Source organism: Capricornis sumatraensis, chromosome 11 (assembly GCF_032405125.1).
Source record: "Capricornis sumatraensis isolate serow.1 chromosome 11, serow.2, whole genome shotgun sequence".
Classification (NCBI taxonomy): Eukaryota; Metazoa; Chordata; class Mammalia; order Artiodactyla; family Bovidae; genus Capricornis; species Capricornis sumatraensis.
The window spans coordinates 73,958,707-73,983,254 of record NC_091079.1 but is presented as its reverse complement, the minus strand read 5'-3'; the positions used below and the strand labels follow the sequence as shown (position 1 = coordinate 73,983,254).

The 24,548-nt window shown below is 36.4% G+C and overlaps 1 protein-coding gene across 1 annotated transcript in view; it reads left to right on the top strand.

The window, feature by feature from the left end:
• Positions 1-24,548, top strand: part of PKHD1L1 (PKHD1 like 1) — a 179,964-nt gene that overhangs the window by 16,972 nt on the left and 138,444 nt on the right. Inside the window, exons 5-14 of the mRNA XM_068983663.1 lie at positions 4,001-4,058; positions 5,298-5,391; positions 8,715-8,768; positions 9,345-9,418; positions 10,529-10,571; positions 14,701-14,771; positions 16,120-16,230; positions 18,173-18,262; positions 20,615-20,883; positions 22,507-22,598. Of these exons, the coding sequence (XP_068839764.1) occupies positions 4,001-4,058; positions 5,298-5,391; positions 8,715-8,768; positions 9,345-9,418; positions 10,529-10,571; positions 14,701-14,771; positions 16,120-16,230; positions 18,173-18,262; positions 20,615-20,883; positions 22,507-22,598 (956 nt within the window). The remainder of the gene's footprint in view (positions 1-4,000; positions 4,059-5,297; positions 5,392-8,714; positions 8,769-9,344; positions 9,419-10,528; positions 10,572-14,700; positions 14,772-16,119; positions 16,231-18,172; positions 18,263-20,614; positions 20,884-22,506; positions 22,599-24,548) is intronic.

Below are 24,548 nucleotides of genomic sequence, written 5' to 3'. Positions count from 1 at the left end.
TGAAGAAAGCTAGTGAAGGTGATGGAATTCCATTTGAGCTATTTGAAATCCTAAAAGATGATGCTGTGAAAGTGCTGCACTCAATATGCCAGCAAATTTGGGAAACTCAGCAGTGGCCACAGGACTGGAAAAGGTTAGTTTTCATTCCAATCCCAAAGAAAGGCAATGCCAAAGAATGCTCAACCTATCGCACAGTTGTACTCATCTCACTCACTAGCAAAGTAATGCTCAAAATTCTCCAGGCCAGAATTCAACAATATGTGAACTATGAACTTCCTGGTGTTCAAGCTGGATTTAGAAAAGGCAGAGGAACCAGATATAAAATTGCCAACATCCGTTGGATCATTGAAAAAGTGAGAGAGTTCCAGAAAAACATCTATTTCTGCTTTATTGACTATGCCAAAACCTTTGAGTGTGTGGATCACAAAAAACTGTGGAAAATTCTGAAAGAGGTTAGAACTGGATATGGAACAACAGACTGGTTCCAAATTGGGAGTACGTCAAGGCTGTATATGGTCACCCTGCTTATTTAACTTATATGCAGAATACATCATGAGAAATGCTGGACTGGATGAAGCACAAGCTGGAATCAAGGAGAAACATCAATAACCTCAGATATGCAGATGACACCACACTTGTGACAGATAATAAAGAACTAAAGAGCCTCTTGATAAAAGTGAAAGAGGAGTGAAAAAGTTGGCTTAAAATTCAACATTCAGAAAACTAAGATCATGCCATCTGGTCCCATCACTTCCCCCATGGCAAATAGATGGGGAGACAATGGAAACAGTGTCAGACTTTATTTTTTTGGTCTCCAAAATCACTGCAGATGGGGACTGCAGCCATGAAATTAAAAGACACTCGCTCCTTGGAAGATAAGTTATGACCAACCTAGACAGCATATTAAAAAGCAGAGACATTACTTTGCCAACAAAGGTCTGTCTAGTCAAAGCTATGGTTTTTCCAGTAGTCATGTATGGATATGATAGTTGGACTATAAAGAAAGCTGAGCACCAAAGAATTGATGCTTTTGAACTGTGATGTTGGAGAAGACTCTTGAGAGTCCCTTGGACAACATGGAGATCCAACCAGTCCATCCTAAAGTAAATCAGTCCTGAACATTGATTGGAAGGATGATGCTGAAGCTGAAGCTCCAATACTTTGGCCATCTGATGTGAAGAAGTGACTCATTAGAAAGACCCTGGTGCTGGGAAAGATTGAAGGCAGGAGGAGGACGGGACGACAGAGGATGAGATTGTTGGATGGCATCACCCACTCAATGGACATGAGTTTGAGTAAACTCCGGGAGTTGGTGATGGACAGGGAAGTCCAGTGTGCTGCAGTCCATGGGGTCACAGAGTTGAACATGACTGAGTGACTGAACTGAACTGAAGTGCTCACTCTCACTTTTTGTTCTTACTGAGGATCAATAACATTTGCACACTTTTACTGAGTTTTTTAAAACCCTTTACACTATTACACATTTGTAGGATCTAATTCTCATACTATTTGCTAATTGTATCATTTTCATGATATTTCATTTATCATGACAAATCTTTATCCTTGACTGCTGTGGTATTCCAGGTTAATTATTCTTAATTTTCAGAATCTTCTACCTTCTTTTTCTGTTTTCTATGAAATAATTTTATCTGCCATCTTCACTGATTCTTTGCTGGTGGTGTGTTGAAAATCTGTTTCTGATCTGTCTCCTCAAATTATAATAGTAACTAATCTGTTGTTTAATATGCATTCTTCAGTTATTTTTTACCACAGATATAATTTATGTGAGTACACTTTGACTTAGAGAGATTGATTTGCACACAATTTGGCAGTTCCTCTAGCTTCTCTTCCTCTACCTTCTCTATTATTCTACCTCTAAAGGTGGTATTTTCCCTAAATAAAAAAACTTAAAATGTAGCATTTTGACTGGGCGTTTTATATCTTACTACTTTTACACTGATTCTCCATTAAGCATTTCTAAAGTGTGAAAGAATGAGTCCAAAGTCATCCTTAGCCTCAAATTTCAAAATTTATCTCTTATTGGCAGTCTTAAAAAAAAATCTGTCCTTTTACTTCAAGTACCTGAGCATCTTTCTTTTAGGTTGTTCCTGAATGAGAAGGAGTGGGGAGGGAGACAGCTGCCCATCACTGAGAGTCTACTTCGTCCTGAGTTTTTGCTTGTATAATTTTTGTATCCATGCAGAGGTCATCCTTTTCTCCACCAGCACTGTTCCTCCTTCAAAAACTTCAGTTGTTCCTTTAAATCCTGCCCATCTTCCTGTCCTCTTTCATTTTCTGAAGCACGCTTTTCTTTCTGCAAATGGACTCTTCTTGATCTATTTCTAGCTTGTTCTCTCCTGTATTATTTGTTTCTAGGTGTGGATTTTGATCTGCATGTATCCCAGTCATTGAGCAATCTTTATCCGTCCATCAGTTCTGCTTTTCACCTGTTCAGAATTAATTTTGTTTTTCAAAATGCTTCCTTGGTGGCTCAGATGGTAAAGCGTCTGCCTGCAATGTGGGAGACCCGGGTTCGATTCCTGGGTCAGGAAGATCCCCTGGAGAAGGAAATGGCAATCCACTCCATCACTCTTGCCTGGAAAATCTCATGGACGGAGGAGCCTGATAGGCTACAGTCCATGGGGTCGTAAAGAGTCGGACACGCTGAGCGACTTCACTTTCACTTTCACTTTCGTGGTAATTATTTCTCATTTTTTCTTTTCAAATGAAGTTGGCATATGTTTACTTGATTGAATAATAATAGCCAATGATTAATAAAATGTTGATTTTACTAATGTGTCAGGTGGTGGTCTTAAGTATTTTTTGTGTAACTCTGGAGAGTTATCATGAGCTTAGTTACTAAAACTTATTTTGATGAAGTCTTCCCAAGTTTTGCTTCTATGTTTTTGAAAAACGCTTTGCTATCTTTTCTTTATGAGTGTAACCCATAAAGGGTGAAAACCCACGTTCAGTTCAGTCGCTCAGTCGTGTCCGACTCTTTGTGACCCCATGAATCGCAGCATGCCAAGCCTCCCTGTCCATCACCAACTCCCACAGTTCACTCAGACCCACGTCCGTTGAGTCAGTGATGCCATCCAGCCATCTCATCCTCAGTCATCCCCTTCTCCTCCTGCCCCCAATCCCTCCCAGCATCAGAGTCTTTTCCAATGAGTCAACTCTTTGCATCAGGTGGCCAAAGTACTGGAGCTTCAGCTCTAGCATCATTCCTTCCAAAGAAATCCCAGGGTTGATCTCCTTCAGAATGGACTGGTTGGATCTCCTTGCAGTCCAAGGGACTCTCAAGAGTCTTCTCCAACACCACAGTTCAAAAGCATCAATTCTTCGGCGCTCACCCTTCTTCACAGTCCAACTCTCACATCCATACATGACCACAGGAGAAACCATTGCCTTGACTAGACAGACCTTAGTCGGCAAAGTAATGTCTCTGCTTTTCAATATACTATCTAGGTTGGTCATAACTTTTCTTCCAAGGAGTAAGCGTCTTTTAATTTCATGGCTACAGTCACCATCTGCAGTGATTTTGGAGCCCCCAAAAATAAAGTCTGACACTGTTTCCACTGTTTCCCCTTTTATTTCCCATGAGGTGATGGGACCGGATGCCATGATCTTCATTTTCTGAATGTTGAGCTTTAAGCCAACTTTTTGTAGGGTTTTCTTTAATTTTATTCCACCAAATTCTTAAAAGTCTTTACTTGACAGCTTTATTACTGTGGTTTGGCTTACACTGATGACGAAAGGCTGATTGAATTTTAAGCCTTCAAAAAGAAACATTTTGAAATGAAAGATGATTTTTACAGACAGGGAAAATATTTTGAATAATCAGAGTAATATTCTAAACTCTATTTCTTATATATAAAAAAGAATATTTTCATACTCATGGCTGTTGTTCAAATATAAAATAATGAAAGAAGCAGAGATATTTAATAAAACTAGGAACAAGATAGAGATAAGATTGCTTATCAACAATATTATTTTGCAGGCAAAAAGTTTCAGAACCCCAACAATAAGGAGCATCACACCTTTATCTGGAACTCCAGGTCTGTTATATAACAACTGAAATATCTTTTTTGGTTTATAGTAATTAATTTTTAGTATGAAAAATATATGATACCTAAAAATTTATAAATAGCATTTTCTGATTATAAAATAGAGATTGTTTAATGCTTTTTAATAGCTGCATCTGAATCTATTATAATATATTAAACTTTCCCTATATTGAATGTTAGTTGGCTTCCAGTGTTTTTATAATAACTATAGTTGTATCAGCTTGTAATTCCAACAGGAATATGTGAGAATGTCCTTCTTTTTAAACCTTGACAATTCTAGGTACTCTTGTTTTTTCAAGAATTTATGTGAAAAATATACTCCTACACCAGCCCCTAGGGGGCTGACCCTGGCTTCACCTCCTCCAAGCTCAGTGGACATTGGTTACTGGGAGGCAGAAGATCTTTTCTCCTTTTTCCTTTTTTTATAGAAAGAATTTATGTGAAAAGTATTGTAGGTTTTTTCCCGAATTTTTCCACTTCTTTGATTTATGTAATTAATTTTGTATTTATTAAAGATTTTTATTTCTTCTTTTCATGAATTACCAATTCATCTTTTTGATAATTTAAGGCTAGTCGTTTATTTCCATATTAAGTTACAAGAATTATTTGTATTTTAAAACTCTATGTCATATATATATCTTACTGATGGGAAATATTTTTTAATTTATTGTTTGCTTTTTAAATATATTAATGATGTTTCTGTCATCACTTAATTTTTATTATTAAATCTATAGATCTTAACCTTTGTTATTTCTCCCTTCATTTTATGCTCCCTTCATTTTAAAGTCAGGATTCCACTATCCTGACTATATAAATACTACATAAATTTTTGCTTATTTTTCAAGAGTTTTTGTGGTTTTATTATTTATATTTAATTTTTATTTCACCTAGAATTTACTTCATTTTTTGGTATAAAGTAGGGATCTTATTTACATTTTCTCAAATAAATCACCCATGACCCAAGCAATATTTGTTGAATAATTCATCCTATCTTCCACAAAACACCTCTTAGGCTATAAATACTTATAGATACCTCTTTAATATTATACATATTTATTTATGATTTATTTTTTTATTAGAACTTTCAGAGCAGTTCTAAACGATATAGTGAACACAAGATATAAGTGTCTGAATGCTGGTTTTATTGGGAAAATCTGTGACGTTTTAATATTAAATGTATGGATATATAGATAGATGATCTTGCACTGAGTTTTCTCTGTTTGCTTTTAGGTACACTAATAACAATCCGAGGCAGAATCTTCACTGATGTCTATGGGAGTAATACAGCACTAAGCTCTAATGGGAAAAATGTGAGGATTTTGAGGTAAGTTTTTGATGTGGCAACAAAAGTATTCTTATAGATGAGATGTGATCTCCCATGAATAATGGGTCCAATGATATTAAAAACCACTACAGTGTGATGAGAGTCCCAGTATTTTCCAGCGATATTATGCAAGGAAAAATAGACTGTTGCATAGTTCATTGACATAGAAACAATGGCCATCATTGTTAATCAGCTATATTCAAATGGAAAATAAAAAGTTAAAAAAAGGAGAAACCATGGCCAATATACTTTTCTCTTTTGGTCTGACAAAACTGCTTATTTTTCTATGATGGACTTTATTAATAGGAGGTACATGGAAGAAGTCTAATAGTAATTGAGCTGAAATCACAGAACTTCATTACTGGAGAACTTTATTACTTAATCAAGCTGCCTCATTTTGCACATATTAAAAAAAAACCTCTGAAGCCTAGAGGTCCATGGCTTAGTAAAGGTCAGGAGGAGAACCCAAGTTTCCCAACAGGCATTTTGGCACTTTTTCTACTGCACATGGTGTATGGGGGAGAGCTGAAACTGAAAAAAGTCAATAATGTATTAACAGGCTAGGATTTAAATCCTAATTCCTCCATGTTCTAACTGTGTACCAGATGGTAACATTGCTGATTACCAAAAGTATTGTCCACACTGTGGGCAGGAAATAGCAATGTCGCTAGAGTTATATAACTTCCTGCAACATTGGTGGGGTTATCTCTGTCCTGCCTTAAAAGACCGGAAGTCATGCTCATTTCCTCTGTAGTTGAAATTTACTTCTCTTTAATACAAAGGAATTGATAGAAATTATTTCTTGAAATCACAGAATCACAGTCAGACAAAACTTCAGAGGTCAGGCTACCCAGCCTCTATATTCTGGTAACCCTGAGATACTATAAATATAAATATAGAAAAAAATTCACACAGAATCAAATCACAGTTTCCAAGATACTTCATGCTTATTGAATACATGTATAAAATGGGTAAATGGATAAATTAATATTCAGCACACATATATGTACATATAATTTTATAAAACATGCAATTTGAAAGGTTTTGCTAAATGAAATAAATATGATTTGTCTGGCATTCTATGGGGCAAAGCTCTCAAATCATATTTGCATAAATCTATTATTCTAGAAATATTTTTATTGATTCCTTATATAAAATAAAAGGACTACTAAAATAAACAAATATTTAACACTTTATAAGGACGGTTTAGTATAAGTATTTTGTCTATTTCTGTACGGTTGAGTATTGTGAATGCTTTATATCTGAATTCTAAAAGCAGATTTTTCTAAGTCATCCTTTCCCTAATGATGCCAGGAAATAAAAAGTTTAACTTTCAAGTGATTCTTTTTTCCTGCTCTGTAGTTGAAATTTACTTCTCTTTAATACAAAGGAATGGATAGAAATTATTTCATGAAACCACAGAATCACAGTCAGAAGAGACCTCAGAGCAGGCTGCCCAGCCCCTATACTCTGGTAACCCTGAGATACCTTTAATATATATAAATGTAGAAAAAAAATCACACATTGATCTATAGGCAAAGGTTTTAGAACTGCTTTTATCTCATTTCTATCACATTCATTGTGACACTGGAGCCCTCAAGGCACTCTGCTGCTGCTGCTGCGGCTAAGTCGCTTCAGTCCTATCGGACACTACTGTGCCTGAATTTTGTAAGTGGGAGCAGTGAATGGGCTGAGTCTTGACTGAAAGTCAGGAGACCGAGCACCCAAGCTGCTTCTGCTTCTCACAAGCTTTGTCAGTTTGCCCAAATCTCCACATTCAGACCAGGTACAAATGATAGAGGACATGCAAATGACTCAAGGACCTGGTGCCTACTAAAGGAGCTTTTGGTCTAAAAGACAGAGTGAGGGAAAAAAAATTAAATATATGTATTTCAGGGCAAATAGGGTAATATTACCATAGAGAGGCAAACCCACACCACTGTAGGAATTATAGGGTATGGTTAAGAATGTACTGGAGAAGGCAATGGCACCCCACTCCAGTACTCTTGCCTGGAAAATTCCATGGATGGAGGAGCCTGGTAGGCTGCAGTCCATGGGGTTGCTAAGTTGGACATGACTGAGTGACTTCACTTTCACCTTTCGCTTTCATGCATTGGAGAAGGAAATGGCAACCCACCCCAGTGTTCTTGCCTGGAGAATCCCAGGGACGGGAGAGCCTGGTGGGCTGCCGTCTATGGGGTTGCACAGAGTCGGGCACAACTGAAGTGACTTAGCAACTTAGCAAAGAATGTACACTGGAGCAGAGCTTTCTAAGTTTGAATTCCTGCTCTACCCCTTCCTGGCTGCAGGCTTGGGTAAGCTACTTATCCTCCCTGACTGTCTCTTCATCTGTAAAATGGAAGGATACTAGTTACTAACGTGTAAGCACTAACGCATAAGTTGCCAGGACTTAATGTAGTAACGCTGTAAATGCTGGCTGCTAAGTTTGTTATTTATTTGCAGTGAAACAAAAGGTTAGAAAGAGAACATGAACTTATACATTTCTGTAATAGGTATACTAATTCAGTTTACTTTCTTTATAACCTAATGTAATGATCAAATGAAAGAATTTGTATGAAAACTATGTTAAAAAGTTCAAAGTTCTCTGCTAGCAGATATGCTATTTTTTATAATTCAGGCTTGTATCTGGCCTTATTTTGTATCTGGGTTTGCTGTCCCAGAAGCTGGGGATTTAGTCTGATGTTGCAAAGAATGTGATAGCTGTCAGTTACCTACAAGCCTCCAGTATCACTGGGTTCTATCAGCCTTAAAGTAATAGGTCAGTTTAGTCAGCTGGGGAAAGAAATGTGAAGGCAGATTTTCTTCTCGGCTTCTAATTGTTCTCAGCTTCGTGTTCCCATTTCATTGGCATTGATCCTATTAGACATTCTTTTCATCCCAATTATTTTGTGAGACGTGAGCCTTGTTTAACTCATATGAAACTTAACTACAAAATTATATTTTGTATTGGAATTAATTGAACTTCAGATGGAAGAGTCCCCATTGTCTACATTTGCTACCCTTACAGTATTAATCACTTTATAACACACCAAATATGATTATCTTATTTATTGTCATTCTTCCCCAGTTACATTGTCAGTCCTATAACAGCACAGATCTTGGCTCACTGATGTGCTCCAGCATCTAGAGCAAAAACTGTAATATAATAAGTGGTCAGTAGATGTTTGTTGAATGAATGATTGATACTATTAAGTGATTGGGAGAAAAAAAAAATAAGGTGGCAGTAAGCTTGGTGGGAGGAGAGCATTTTGAAACAATATGTTAAACACAACTTGATCTTTTCCAATAAAATATTTATACAGAGTTTATATTGGAGGAATGCCCTGTGAGCTTCTCATATCACAGTCTGATAATTTGTAAGTAATTCAAATAATTTTCTTTAGAAAAATAGTAGATATAAAAATACTAGATTTAAATAGTAATTTCTAACAATATTGCATATCCAGATGCTTTATAACAGTATAAGTTGTAATATTTGATATAGTAATTTATCAGTCATTGATATAGTTAGATGTAACCTGATCTCCCCTATCTCCAGTCTATTATGATATGAACTGTTGTTTAAATTATTTTGAGAAAAGTGTTTTGAGAAATACCTTTATCAAATAATTGTTTCACTTGGTAGTGTTTTAAATTCTTTAAAAGGAATATCAATGGGGATGACCAAATTAATGGCAAAATATTTAATTTTTAAATAACTTCAACAAAGACTGGGAAATATTCAAATAGCTTCAGCTAAGACTGGGAAATATTTATTCAAATAACTTCAGCTAAGATTGGGAAATATTTTCATTTTACAAAAATCTTTGTTGTAGCAACAGTTTCTGTCCTGATACATATTCTGAAATTCATAAGATTTTTTGAGGGAAACACAATATTTTAAAACTTCAATGTCAATGTAAACTTTGAAATTAAAATGCATATTTTATTAGGTATGGTCTAAAACTAGATCACCCAAATGGAGACATGGGTTCTATGGTTTGTAAGATGAGTGGAACTTACATTGGTAAGTGTTGACCATCATTTATCATAGTTCTCAGAAATGCCTGACTGTATTTCCTTGTTTGGCATTCTCTTAGACCGCTCCTGTAGCCTCATCCCTTTTTTTAATATTAGCACTTCCTGCTTACCTTGGGTTTTTTCCAGCATCACGTAAGCATGTATGAAAAACCTTTATCTAAGATTTACACTGAAGTGTCTTCAAGTGTCTTTTTTTTCCATTTCTTCTGTCATTTAAATGTTTCCATTACTAATTTAGCTGTTTACCTGTAGCTTTAATTTTACTCTGATTTTTACTCCTTGCTCTATGTACCTCAGAATCATAAACATTTTATTAATGAGCTTTATTCCTTCTGCCTCGGGCTTCTCTGGTGGCTCAGAGGGTAAAGAATCCACCTGAAACTCAGGAGATCCAGGTTCAATCCCTGGGTTGGGAAGATCCCCTGGAGAAGGGAATGGCAACCCACTCCAGTATTCTTGCCTGGAGAATCCCATGGACAGAGGAGCCTAGAGGGCTACAGTCTATGTGGACACGACTGACACACACGCCTGTATACACACACATGCACACACATATACACATTCCTTCTGCCTCACAGCCTTTGCAAGTTTCCAGTCCTGAAAGTTTCAGATAAAATGTCATGTCTTCGAAAAAGCCTGATCCCCAGCTTTACATTCTCAAAGTTCGTTCTCCTTTTCCTTGATAGCTTTATCACAGTTTTTAGTTCTCTGTGTCGTTGCTTTTGACTGACTATATCGTCCGTTTGACAGTGTGTTCACCCTGCGCCTCTCAACCCGTCGCTGACCCAATTAAATAGCTGTTAAATGAATGAAAGAAAATTGAGGGCAATATGATTGCATATATGTTCTTTTATTCTACATTCATTATTATACTTGGTGAGGTTTTCCTGGTTACAACCTTCAGACACCTTATTTGTATATCTTAAAGTAGTAGGTGTTTCTTTAAGATATTTCGTTTTCATTTCTTTGAGGATTAGTAGATGGTTGCATAATTACGGTGTTAATTTTCTTTGCTTTTCAATCAGCTTTATAATATACAGTTATTATTCTCCTGTGATTGAGAATTTAATTGATTGTGTATTTTAATTAATTCCAGGTCATCACAATGTCAGCTTCATCTTGGACAGTGATTATGGAAGGTAGATCATTTTGTAAATAATAATTTTCATAATTGATTCAACTGGGAAAATAAAATAAAAGTGTATATTTACTTTGTGCTATATATCCCTAGATTAAAAACTTAATTACTTTCAAAAAATTAATCTCTTTACCCAAATTAACATTTAAGGAGTCTGTAACTCCTGTTCACTAGTAATTTGTGTCTCAGACATGGCCTTTCAGTTGCTGGGAAATCTAGCATTACTTAAAGCAATGAATAAAAAAAATTCTTTGATTGTGATATGAAAAAGTGTTATTTTATGTTTTGTAGGCCTTCTTGTTTATAAAATTGTTTTTGATAACTAATTTTTTTGAATGTAAGAATAAATAAAGCTTCATGGTTAATACTACCTGATAATGGTTTTCTCTTAAAGTATCAAGACAAATAGAATTGTGAAAGATGGTAGCTACAGCTTTTAATCGTTCATTCTAATATCAATATTAATAACATATTTATGATTTCTAGTAAAACTAGAACTTATTTCTAGATATCCTAATTTCAGTCAGAAAGACTATCACATACTTATAGAAATATGAGAATATGCAAATCTCAACACGTTGCAAGACTCATAGATATGATATAATAAAGAACCTCTAGTGGCAGGCATGGCATTAAGCACTTTACACATATTATCTTGCTTAATACTCCCAGAGAACCTATAAATTGGATGTTTTCATCTATCCCATATTGCACTGGGAAAGTGAGACTTAGGAACATTAAATGATTTGCCTAGGAATATTCAGCTGGTAGGAAACAGAGCTAGAATGTGAACCCATGCAGTCTGACCCCAGGACCTAAGCCTTTCATCCCGGTGCTTTGCCATGACCGATGGAGGGTCTCAATCACAGAACCACATCTTATCACTGTTTAACACCCTGACCCAGGATTCTCTACCGTGGGGGGATTACCCCACTCTTGGAGCGTTCACAAGGGTGTGTGTTGGGCATTTGTTGGCCCTCCCAGTTACTGGAGCATGCTGCTGGCCTTTTATGGGCAGGACCATGATGTGCCAAACCTAAATTGCTCTTCCCAAAGTGTCATAGCATCTCCCGTTTGTAAAGTTGATTGAAATCCAAATAAGTCACATAATTTAGCCATCCAATACTAATGTAGTAGGCCGATGATGGAAAATTGTTGATTTTTTTTGTCTCTGAAGAGAGACTCGGTGATTAGAAGTTTGGAAAGTGGCAATATTATAATCAAAGTAGATGTTACTCCTGTTCATTGTTTACAGGCTGTAAGAGAAGGATGAGATTTGGTCCCTGCGTGTATGGAAATGCAGATGGGTTGGTGAAACTAAATCCATTATCACTGTATTTATAGATGAGCTAGCTCTAGATACCTAAAGTCAGTAGATTTATTGCCAAGTTATAAACCTGGGCTGGACATTTTTTTAAAATTATTTTAAAAATTATTTATAATAATAATAACCATAATACTTAAATTTGAGACTTACTGTGTACCTGCCCTATTTTAAGCCATTAATGAATATCAAAACAACCTTATGGAATGTGTACTATTAGTACCATTTTTCAGCTGAAGAAATTGAGGCACACTTTAAAAAAAATTGTGGTTTCCCAAAGCCCAGGGACTGTATTTTTTCTTTTTTTTTAAAGTTTTTATTATTATTACTTTTTGACCATGACTCGTGGCTTGTGGAATCTTAGTTCCCCAAACAGGGATTGAACCCCAGCTCCGGCAGTAAAAGTGTCAAGTCCTAACCACTGGATCATCATCAGCGAATTACTAAAGTTCCAAGTCCTAACCACTGGACACTTTATTATAGAATAATATATACTGCAGTCAAATCTTGAAGAATTTTGTAATTCAAGATAAAGCCAGATTGGGTGATATGTAAACAGAGCTAAGATTTACCTTTATGGTTTACATGGGACAGTAACTTAGTCCCATGACTTAACTGTGATTTTCTGTAAGGACATGGCCTACTTAAATATAACTTGATAAGATCAGACAATAGGATTTTATTGAAATATTAGCAAAACGTGTTAGAAGCAATGATATTGAGTTTTAAATGATTTTGTGAACTATATATGGTTCCTTTATGCTGTCAATGTCATTCTTCCTAAGGTGAGAAAAGTGAATTCTTAGTTCCAAGTCTGAATGAGAGGTGCTAATTGCCAAATTCATCATATGTCTCTCAGAGAAATAATTATCCAAAAATAGAAGGTTTGAGTGATTGAGCTTGATTGTGATTGATAGGTATACATAAGTCAATATGCAGCATTAACATACCCCCAAAATTAGAAAATTTGTACATATATAGGCAAAAATATTGCATAAAATTGTTAATTCTGTGATCTTGACTTATAATCGTTGTTTCCTTTTTTAAGCCAATGGATTTCCTTTTGTATTAGTGTCTCAGAGTTTAAGAAATTGTATTTCTATATAAAACAGTCTTAAGAATTTAAGGTGATTGTTAAAAACACGCTATTTACTACTTAAAAATCTAGTTTTAAGATTACATGGCATTTTTAAAATGTTGTCATTTTATAATTAATAAAATCCATATTTTACAAATTTCTGGAGCATTCCTGAGTATCAGATGAACCAGTTGGAGACCGTGTGACATCTATTTTGTATTACTTTTAAAAAGAAAATTTGTTGAAGTATAGTTGATTTACAATGTTGTATGCATTCTGTATTTCTTTTAATGGGCAACCTTCCCTCTTCTATTACCCCAAGTTCAAACAACAGCTGTTCCAAACTGATAAGGTTTAGATGAGACTCTCTTAATTGAGAAATGCTTAGTTATTATCAATGAATTAGTGAAAATCACCTCAGTGTCATACCAAATAAATTACATTCAAATTTTATTTCAGGAGGCAATTTCCCCGCCAGCTTAAAAAGCAGAGTTAATTTTTTAGAGACAGGATCTGACCACAGACATTGTTGGAACTGGCTTCATTTTAGATCTTTAAGAAATCAACTGAAAGGCTTATAATATAAACATTTAAAATCCACTGTGAACCTCTTAAATAACTAAGTTAGCATAGCATATTTTCAGGGACTCTTTAGCTTTGCAGATGCACAGTATAATGCCTGTGTTAGATTCATAGGGAGTTGACTGTTGGTCTCCACCAAAAGGTTTCCATTATCGTTATAGATTCCGGTTCATTGTGCTCTAATTATGATGAATGAGTTTGGAGTCTTAGATAACATCAGAATATCTTAACTTTTCTAATTATGAATTTAATGGAGGTAATTATGAGAAAGCATTCAGTTTTAGGATCACATTCTTTCCATTCCTAGCCCTTTAGGCTATGGAAGTCCAAGTATGTATCTATCAAAAACATGAATAGGCTCTGTGTTTATTAAGGGTGACTTAGCTGGTGGACTGTTGTGACCTTCACTCATCCTTTGTATCTCATGTAAGTTAGTGGCTGGAGAGGAGAACTGTGTAGTACCCAGGGCTCTAGACTCAAACTGCCTGGTTCAAATTCCATTTCTGCTACTGTCTTTGTGATCTTGACTAAGATAACAGTCAACTAATTTTTTTTTTTTTTTTGGCCATGCTGCATGGCATGTGGGATTTTGGTTCCCTGGTCAGGGATCGAACCCATGCCCCCTGCATTGGAAGGGCACAGTCTTAACCACTGGATCGCCAGGGAAATCACTGATCTTGACTAAGAAAAATTTTCTCTGAGTATTACCTACCTCATGGGATTGATATAAGAATTAAATAGCATAGTAATTAGAAGCTTAAAAAAGAGTTCAGTGATGTTATTTACTCTATCACTAAATGGGTTATAAGAGCCCCAGGTGGTCATCCATAGAGCCCAACTTTTATGAAGGGCAGTCCTCCTGTGTGTTTATTTTTTTATGTTAATACAAATTCTTACTTTATAGAACTTTATTTATTTGCATGTAATAAAAAGTGCATATTTTAAATGTGCAGTTCAGTGAGTGCTGGCAAATGTGTTTGGTATATTTGTGGGTTAAAAAAAACAGGCTATAGAACATCTTTATTTTCCTCAAAAGTTCGTTCTTGGTCCTTTGTAAATTTTGATATGATTTCTATCAAGTAAAAGAAAATTTCCTAAAATAAAGGTCATTTTTAAAGCAAGAATTTTTACTCTTTTTTTAAACAGGAGTTTACCAGAAAAAACGGCATATTTTGTTTCTTCTCTCAATAAAATTTCAATGTTTCAAACATATGCAGGTATGTGACCTTTCTGTGTAAGGGGAAGGCAAGGGAAGAGAAGTGCATATACTTTATTTCATCAAATAAAATACAATAATGATTGTAAAGTGTGCTGTATTATTTTATGTAGTTCTAAGAACGAAAAAACACCCAAGATAAGGAGTGCACTAGGAAGCCCTGACATTAAGCCAGGATCTACAAAAAGCCAGGATCTGTAGCCAAAAACTACATTTCTGGTGTCAGGTTGATTGAGAAATAAACTTATCTCACTAAGAGAGACAGCAGGGAAACTTATGCATCTCAACTTGGGATGTTGGTCAAGGAAGGAAAACAAATCTCCGCTGTCAGTTTAAACCCACAAACCAGCACTCTCGGAGATTTATGCTTTCAGTGTGGTGCAAAAAATTCCTCAAGAAGATCATAATTTATTTCAATTTAAAGAGATCTCAGTGCCAGGCCTGGGGTGATTCAGATGTGAAAGATGTTCAAAAATGAAAAAAATGTGTGTCTTGGAATCGATAAAATATGATCTATACTGGTTTTTTCTGGAAACTTACTGTGAAACTTAACGTGAAAGTGTTAGTCGTGTCCGACCCTTTGCGACCCTGTGGACTATAGCCCGCCAGGCTCCTCTGTCTATGGGATTCTCCAGGCAAGAATACCAGAGTGGGTTGCTATTCCCTTCTCCAAAGGGTCTTCCTGACCTAGGGATGGAACCCAGGTCTCCTGCATTGCAGGCATATTCTTTACTGTCTAGGCTACAGAAGTCTGTTTTATTTAATGTTAAACTCCTATGGAAAAATACAAAGAACTTTGATAGAATGAACTAATAAGAAAAATTTTTTAAAGAATGTACCATGTATCATTACTGGTCTATTTTACCAGTATACCTAAGACTCATATACAAAGCTGCAAGCATTCCAGTCGTAGTTAATGTATTAGTAGGTGAGAAAAATATAAGATGTTGGTCCGTAAATATAAGAAAGATTTCATTTTTAAGGAGCATAGAAAAGGGGCTGTTCTCTTGCTTTCTTGTTTTCATTTGGAAGCAAACATCTATGCTTAGCCCAGGGTTTCCTTGTTCTCTGGATCCTTCCATTACCAGCGTCTGTTTGGTACCAGTTACCACTAACCCTTGGTCCCCAGGAGATGCAGGTCTGTGTGAAAGCCATGTTTATTGTCTTCTGCAAGACTGCATCAGAGACGAAAGAACGAAACACCTGCTTCATTCCTTTGGTAATCCAGTAGCTTTGCTGTGTTATTTGCTATGGCTAGGTAATTTGGAAAATTTGTAAAAGACAAACGTTTACATTTATGTGGAATATTCATGACATTTTATTTCTTGTCCTTCCCCTCCCCATCCCAGAGATCACTAGGATTTCACCTTCACAAGGAAGCACTCAAGGTGGCACCTTGCTAACAATCAGTGGACGGTTCTTTGATCAGACAGATTTCCCAGTCCGAGTTTTAGTTGGAGGTATTTTTCATGATTTTTTAATAAAAGAACAAATACTTCCTTTAATTATTTCTGTGAAAAATAGTAGTTGTGCTCAATTAATGTCTTAATTTTAGAACTGGCATTTCCAGATGGGCATTTGGTCCTGGAGCTTGATGCTTTTCCCACTGCAGTTTTCCAGTGAGGACTGCTCCTTGCAGCCTTATGTGACCAGGATTTGGGCTCTGAGATCAGCACCGAAGGGCATTGCACAGCAGCATCATGGCTGCCATCAACAAACTGCTCGCCACGCTAAAGACACACATAACCTCTATCTAATAGACTTTCAAATTACCTCTGAACTTTTACTATTTCTTAATGGGTTAGATAATTAGAGGGAAATTTAAAGTGGCATTTCGGGAGACTCCTCATCCCTTTGTCATATACTCTGTCTTGTCTGGACATCAGTAATTACAGATTGTATCGGCCTTAGAAAGAGCATTAATTGATTTACAAAATGTACATTGGGCTTGATTCCCTGGATGTGCATCACTTTCATATGCCTGGCCCAGATCTGCTCAAAGGTAGGGAGCTAGGCAGCTCAAATGGGAAGTTGGGAATGAATGTATAATGGGGATCTTCTCCCTGAGTTAAAATGACCTTACTTACCTTGATGGACAGAGAACACGACATCTGTCCAAGTACCTGGCATGTAATTTTTCTGATCAAGCCTTCTGCTCAGGTGATTTCTGCTTTTAAGGAATCTGCTGATGAGCTAGCCAAAATGTGATTTCAAGAAAAATTCACAGAAAGCAACCTTGTGTAGCATTCATAGGACATCTTTCCTATGCCATGAATTCTTCCTGGCCACCTGCATAGGCCAAAAGATTTTAAAATTTCATATAATATATTATTCTGTTTTATTACCTTTTAAAATTTTAAAACAGGAACATAAACAATTTTGAATTTGTATGTTTTACATCTGACATTATGATACAGCTGATATACAAAGATTACATGTTAAGTTTTTTTTATATAGTATTTCTTTGCCATTAAAGTGCAGCCAGATTTGAGATTCTCAATCCTCAATAATTTCTTGAAAATGATTGGTTTTTGTGTCTTTCCTTTGCTGCAACAAAAATGAGTCAAGTTGGTTTAAAACATTGTTAAAATGTACTGTTTTATATTTCAGTGATCTTGCATCCACAAAGCACTCAAATAGTGAAAGGTTGTATTGAAGTGTACATTTTCCAGGCCACCAAACAAAACTTGGTAAAGATGCTTTCCTCCATTTCCCGTACTTCTGTATTCATGGATTATTTCCATGTCAGTAAATAGTTAATGAGGGTTGACCTTTCATGAAGCACTGTGAGGAGCACTTGGGAGTCTAAAATGTAAACTCTTACTCAAGTTTAATTGTGCTTATGTATTAGATAATAATTCTTATTTAAAACTTTGTCTGTTTTGGTTTCCATCTGTCTGTGAAATAAATTATTATAAATTTATTTTAAAATTATTATCTTTTTTGTTTTTATTTTAAAAACTTGAACAAAACCACTATTATTCTAAGAAGACTGGAATCGTCTACTTTTGTAAATTTTAAACATCGCTGATTTATTCAGAAACTTTTCTCCAGGGAACAAGACATATAAGGATTCACTTTGAACCCAGATAAAATAGTTTACAGTGACATCATTTTATCAAACTTTTAACTTTGTTTCTCAGAAATTATGAAATATTCTAACTCAGATTTGTGAGATTTTGCCAGCAAAATGTTGCCTTATGGAAGTACAACTAATGTACAACTCAGGTACAATTAATGAGTGACAAGCTTTGATGGAGAAGATGTAAAGGAAATGAAGACCTTTCAGCTTTGCCTCTTGCTTGTGCATCTTGGTTCTAATTGAAAAAGCACTCCAAGTTAGGCTGGTGTGATTTGCATTCGAACGCTCTATAGTAATGGCTCTGCCCTTGCTTCTTGTAGGTCAAGCCTGTCATATTTTGAATGTCACAGAAAATAGCATATGTTGCAAGACACCGCCTGAACCTGATATTCTCAGAACTATATATCCAGGTAAGTCACCATTGGAGAGAAAGACCATTTCTATATTTGCATAAGAGGAATATTACTGACAGATATCTGTAGCATCTTAGTCTGTTCAGGCTACTATAATAAAACATCATAGACTGAGTAGCTTATAAACACCAGTGATTTCTCAAGATTCTGGAGGCTAGGAATCCTAGATCATGGCACTGGCAGATTAGGTATCTGATGAAAACCTGTTCCTCATAGATGAGGCGTTTGCAGGGCTAGGGTGCTCTGTGGGGTCTCTCATAAGAGCGCTAATCCCATTCATGAGGGCTCTACTCCCATGGCCTGAACACTCCCCACAGGCCACACCTCCTAATACCATTACATTGGGCATTAGGTTTCATTAGGTTTCAACATTTTAGTTTTGAGGGGACCCAAACATTCAGCCCATAACATAGTAACAAAAAATACTATTTGAGCTTTTTACAATTTGTAGTAAGAATGATAATAAATTTCTTCCTAGTTTTTCTTTTCTTTTTATTTCTGGATTAGGAAATATTTCTATTAAATTAGCTGAATCAAGGCTATACCAGTGGAGGTTCACCCTGTGAAAGCTCTATTGATAGAGTATGAAGGTACTTTTATTTCAAATCAAATGATTGTTACTAAATGTTGGTACAGGCCAATGGAAACATTTTAAATGCTGTTTTCCCAGTTAAAAAATAAATCAGTTCAGTTCAGTGACTCAGTCGTGTCCAACTCTTTGCGACCCCATGGACCACAGCACCAGGCTTCCCTGTCCATCACCAACTCCCAGAGCTTGCTCAAACTCATGTCCTTCAAGTCAGTGATGCCATCCAACCATCTCATCCTCTGTCGTCCCCTTCTCCTCCCACCTTCAATCTTTCCCAGCATCAGAGTCTTTTCCAAGGAGTCAGTTCCTCACATCAGGGGAGAAAAGTATTGGAGTTTCAGCATCAGTCCTTCCAATGAATATTCAGGACTGATTTCCTTTAGAATGGACTGTTTGGATCTCCTTGCAGTCCAAGGGACTCTCAAGAGTCTTCTCCAACACCACAGGTCAAAAGGATCAATTCTTTGGTGCTCAGCTTTCTTTATAGTACAACTCTCACATCTATACATGACTACTGGAAAAACCATAGCTTTGACTAGACAGACCTTTGTTGGCAAAGTAATGTCTTTGCTTTTTAGTATGCTGTCTAGGTTGGTCATAACTTTTTTTCCAAGGAGCAAGCGTCTTTTAATTTCATGGCTGCAGTCACCATCTGCAGTGATTTTGGAGGCCAAAAAATAAAGTCTCTTACTGTTTCCATTGTTTCTCCACCTATTTACCATGAAGTGATGGGACCGGATGCCATGATCTTAGTTTTCTGAATGTTGAGCTCTAAGCCAACTTTTTCACTCTCCTCTTTCACTTTCATCAAGAGGCTCTTTAGTTCTTAAATGGCAGAGGTAAATCCTTATCTAGAATGATTTACGTGTGATCACAGGGAATGGGGAAAAATGGAACTCAAAAGGCTTTAACCATTATAATTAGGAAAAAATAACACTGGCAAGTGTTGTTGTTGTTCAGTCACTAAGTTGTGTCTGACTCTTTGCGACCCCATGAACTGCAGCAGGCCAGACTTTGCTGTTCTTCACTATCTTCCTGAGTTTGCTCAAACTCATGTCCATTGAGTCAATGATGCCATCCAACTATCTCATCCTCTGTAGCCCCCTTCTCTCCTTGCCCTCAGTCTGGCAAGTGTAAATTTACTTTAAATGAGAATGTTCTCCCTCTGGTTCTGTCCAAGAAGGAAATGAAATCCTAGAGAACAAAATAATGTTAAAAAGAAGAAAAGTATTAACAGAAACCTAAGGCCAACAGTGTGTGTTCGTTGAGTCATTAAATGAGTAACTTTCATTAGAGATAATAATCAGGGTGAATGTTATGTAATCAAATAGTCTGAATTTTGAAATTTTGAGTCTTGACTACATAAAGCAACATCAGTCTTATCAAAAGTAATAACTATATTATTACTATCTTATGTAAGGCATTCACTGAGTACCAGGTACGTTGCGTGTGTGTGTGTGTGTGTGTGTGTGTATAATATCTAATCCCCATAGCAGCCACACAAGTCATAATATTAGACTCATTTTACATAATGTAGAATCAGAGGTTTAGATGTATGAAATAATAAATAAATTGTAGATTGTCTTAATAGCACTCTGTCCTCTGGGTACAGATACAGGTAGAGATATATGTAATTGTTTTGTTTATACATATACTCTAAAAATGTGAATAGAAATAGAATATCTATAAGCACTACCCAAGTAAAAGTTATTGAGATATTGCATCAAAATTCTGATGAAAGCCTTCTTTACTATGTTCAGGAGGGAGAGGCCTAAAGCTTGAAGTGTGGAATAATAGCCGGCCAGTACGTCTTGAAGAGATACTCAAATACAGTGAAAAAACTCCAGGGTACATGGGTGCCATTTGGGTAGATTCAGCTTCCTATGTTTGGCCCATGGAACAAGACACATTTGTTGCACGTTTCAGTGGATTTTTGGTGGCTCCAGAATCTGACGTTTATAGATTCTACATCAAAGGTGATGACCGTTATGCTATTTATTTCAGCCAGACTGGACTTCCAGAAGATAAGGTAGGGAAGCCACAGCATACCACGTGGTGTTATAGAAACAATATGGTAGCCTTTATATGTGTCCCATTTATTCGACACTAAAATCAATGAATATACTAAAGAATCTATGTGGTGGGTACTTGACTATTTTAACACATGTGATATGAGCCATGAAGTCATTATGGAAAAACTGTTGTCTAAAAGAAAATGTTTTTCCCATACCTAAATTTTCCTTCACTAAGGAAAAAAATACATTTCTTTTAAAATTAAAGATTATTTTTATCATTAAAAAATTATAATCACCCATAGGAAATTTGGAGAAGAGTACACATATTTCACTGTTTTACCAGATCTGTTTCACTATTACTTGATCATAAGATTCAAGTCTTTTATCTCCTTTGGTCTATATTTTATTTTTTACATAAATAGGATCCTGTGACCAAATTTATAATCACTTTTATCACATATTAGTCTTTTCACATATTATTAACTAGCTCTTATGATGCAATGTTTGATGACTAATTAGTATATTGTTGCATGAGTTACTAAAGTTAGTTAAGTAACTTTCCACATACTGATACGTTTTTAACTTCTGATATTTTATGATCACAAATAATACTCAGTTGAACATTTGTGTCCATTACATTATTACATGTTTTATGTTATTTCTTTAGGAAGTGAAAGTGAAAGTCGCTCAGTCATGTCTGACTTGTGACCTCATGGTTTGTGACCCCATGGACTGTCCATGGAATTCTCCAGGCTAGAATACTGGAGTGCGTAGCCTTTCCCTTCTCCAGGGGATCTTCCCAACCCAGGGATGGAACCCAGGTCTCCCACATTGCAGATGGATTCTTTACCAGCTGAGCTACAGGGGAAGCCCAAGAATGCTGGAGTGGGTAGCCTATCCCTTCTCCAGCAGATCTTCCCAACCCAGGAATCGAAACAGGGCTTCCTGCATTGTAGGCAGATTCTTTACCAACTGAGCTATGAGGGAAGGACCATTTCACAAATGTGAAACTGATGGATCAAATCAAAATTACTCACTACATGTATGGCAAGGTTGTCTTCCAGACTGGATGAACAGGTTTAAATGCCTGCCTATAACACATGAATTCCAATTTTGCAGTAGTTTTTCAATATGTTTCTTTCAAAGACAATGTAGTCATTTCTGTTGGGAAGCCCAAAGTCTTCTCTTTGTAGAGTGTAGACCCGGTTAGTGATCTTTGGCATCTTTCATATCTCTTTTTAATGATCTCATTTGGATTAAGTCCCTCAAAGTTTTCTGCAGAAAAAAAGAATATTTTATTTAATAATAAGCAACCTTCCTCCCAGTATGGGTCTTTAAATTTTCCATTTGCAGTTCTAATTTTGGAAAAGCTATGATCTGTGTGTGTTCATGGAATAGTGTGGTTGATGTTCATTAATGTTGGCAGAAGTGAAGTGAGCTTTGATAATTTTTTAAAATCCTTTTCATCATGAATAATATATTAGAAGAAAAATATAAAGTATTTTCATGTTTTTCTGTTCATAAAAGGTCTAAGACTGAGAGAAATAATAAATGATAAATAAATGCTGAAAAGTCTTATTAATAAGTTCTTCTCTCTTTCTCCTCCCCCTTCTCTTTCTCTGTCTTTTTGGGATAAGGTGAGGATTGCCTATCATTCTTCCAATGCCAACAATTATTTTTCCAGCCCAACACAGAGATCAGATGATATTCATCTTCAAAAAGGAAAAGAGTAAGATTTTTTTCTTTTCTTTAAACTATTGTGTGATATTTTAAAACCATAAGTTTATATATAAAAATATTTTAAATTTGTTTCATTGGTGGAAGTGATGTTAATTTATTGGTTCAATTTGTAATTGGCCATTCTCCATAATTTTGTTACATTTTGTTCCTGTATTCTCAAGAATACTGGCATTCAGCTAACTAGGGAAATTTGAAATCTAAATTATTCCTGTTACAGAAATTATAATTTTGTGAAATTTTCCTAATCCTGCCTCAGTTTCCTACTAGGACCTTTCAGTCGATCCAGCTATCAAGTTCTCTGATCCTGTTTTCTCTGTTGCTGGAGAAAAACCACAAAACCACATTGATTGGTGCCACAGTTAATATGTATTTAATAGTCTTATGATTTATTTCAGACCCTGGGCCAAGTACTGGAAATTTAATACTAAAGATATTAAAACATACTCCCTGCCCTTATGTGGTACATTTTTTTAGTGCTAAAATGTTCAATTTCAGACAGAAAATGAGAATATTATTCAAATAGCTAATAATCCCATTCAAAAAGCTCTTCAGGATTCCTAGAAAACAGGGAGGTAAAAAACGTGATATACGCAAAATAGCTGTTACATGGAGAACATCAAGAGGGTCATATAAATTACCTTCCTTTTACCATTTGTATTTGTTAGGTTTTGCTGCATAAGAAACCATTCCCCCAGATTTGGTAGCTTGAAGCAACCCAATTTTATGATTATCTAGGTAGTTCTTTTGATCCTGGCTATGTTAGCTGGTGATTAATGGTCCAGGATCGCCTTGTTCGCATATCTGGAGTCTCGGCTGGCCTGGCAGGAACTGAAGCATCTAGGATATCTCAAGCCACAAGGTCTTTCATGACAGGCTGTTGCAGTGTCCCAGCAGTCAAGAGGGTAATTCCTAATGCACAGGGGCTTTTTAAACTCTGCTTATGTCACATTTGCTAGTATCTCAGTGACTAAAGCAAAAGGGCAGACTTAGGTTCAGTGGGTGAAGAGACAGACTTCACTCCTTTTATTTTTTAATTTATTTTTGGCTGCACTGGGTCCTTATTGCTGCTCTCAGGCTTTCTCTAGCTGCAGCAGAAAGCGGTATCTTCGTCACAGTGCGTGGGCTTCTCCTTGCTGTGGCTTCTCTTTTGCAGAGCGTGGGCTCTAGACACACAGGCTTCAGTAGTTGAAGCTCTCAGGCTCTGTAGAGTGCGGCATTGGTGGTTGTGGCACATGGACTTAGTTGCTCTGAGGAATGTGGGATGTTCTGGAACAGGGATCAAACCTGTGTCCTCTGCTTTGGCAGGTGGATTCTAAACCACTGGACCACCAGGGACGTCCTGGGCTTCGCTTCCTGGTGGGAGGAGTTTTGTTCTTCATTCTACCACATCACCCTTCCAGATATTGATTAGATTATGCTCGTAGGCAGCATCATGGAGTTGGTCAGAGAGGGTTGGGATCAATGGTACCTGAGAGAAACTACAGTTAATGTTCTCACTGAAGTCTTAGGAATAATAAGCATTCCATTCTTTTTCTCTTCCCCCTTCTATTATCACTGCTTTATGTACTTAAGCCTTTTCTTTTTTAAGCAAGATCACCAGGCCAATTCAGAGTAAATGGAGTACCTTGTTAATTTCTATTGCTATTCAATACACCTTCAGGCTTTGCTTTGACCTTGGAAAATGAATGCAATTTACCTGCTTGACAAGAGCACAGAGCTTGCATGAAGGTGGCTTGTAATACATCTGCCACCTGATGATCTGTGCGTCTGCAAACTAGCTTGGAATTTACACATTGGCAGGAATAATGATGCCCGTGAGTTCTGAAATTGAGGCCACATGGCTGGTTTGTTGCACAGTGGTCCCTGGGACCTTTTTGAAGATAACTTGTCTTGCCAGTTCATTTTACTCAAATAATACAGCCTATCTCTGTGTGCATAT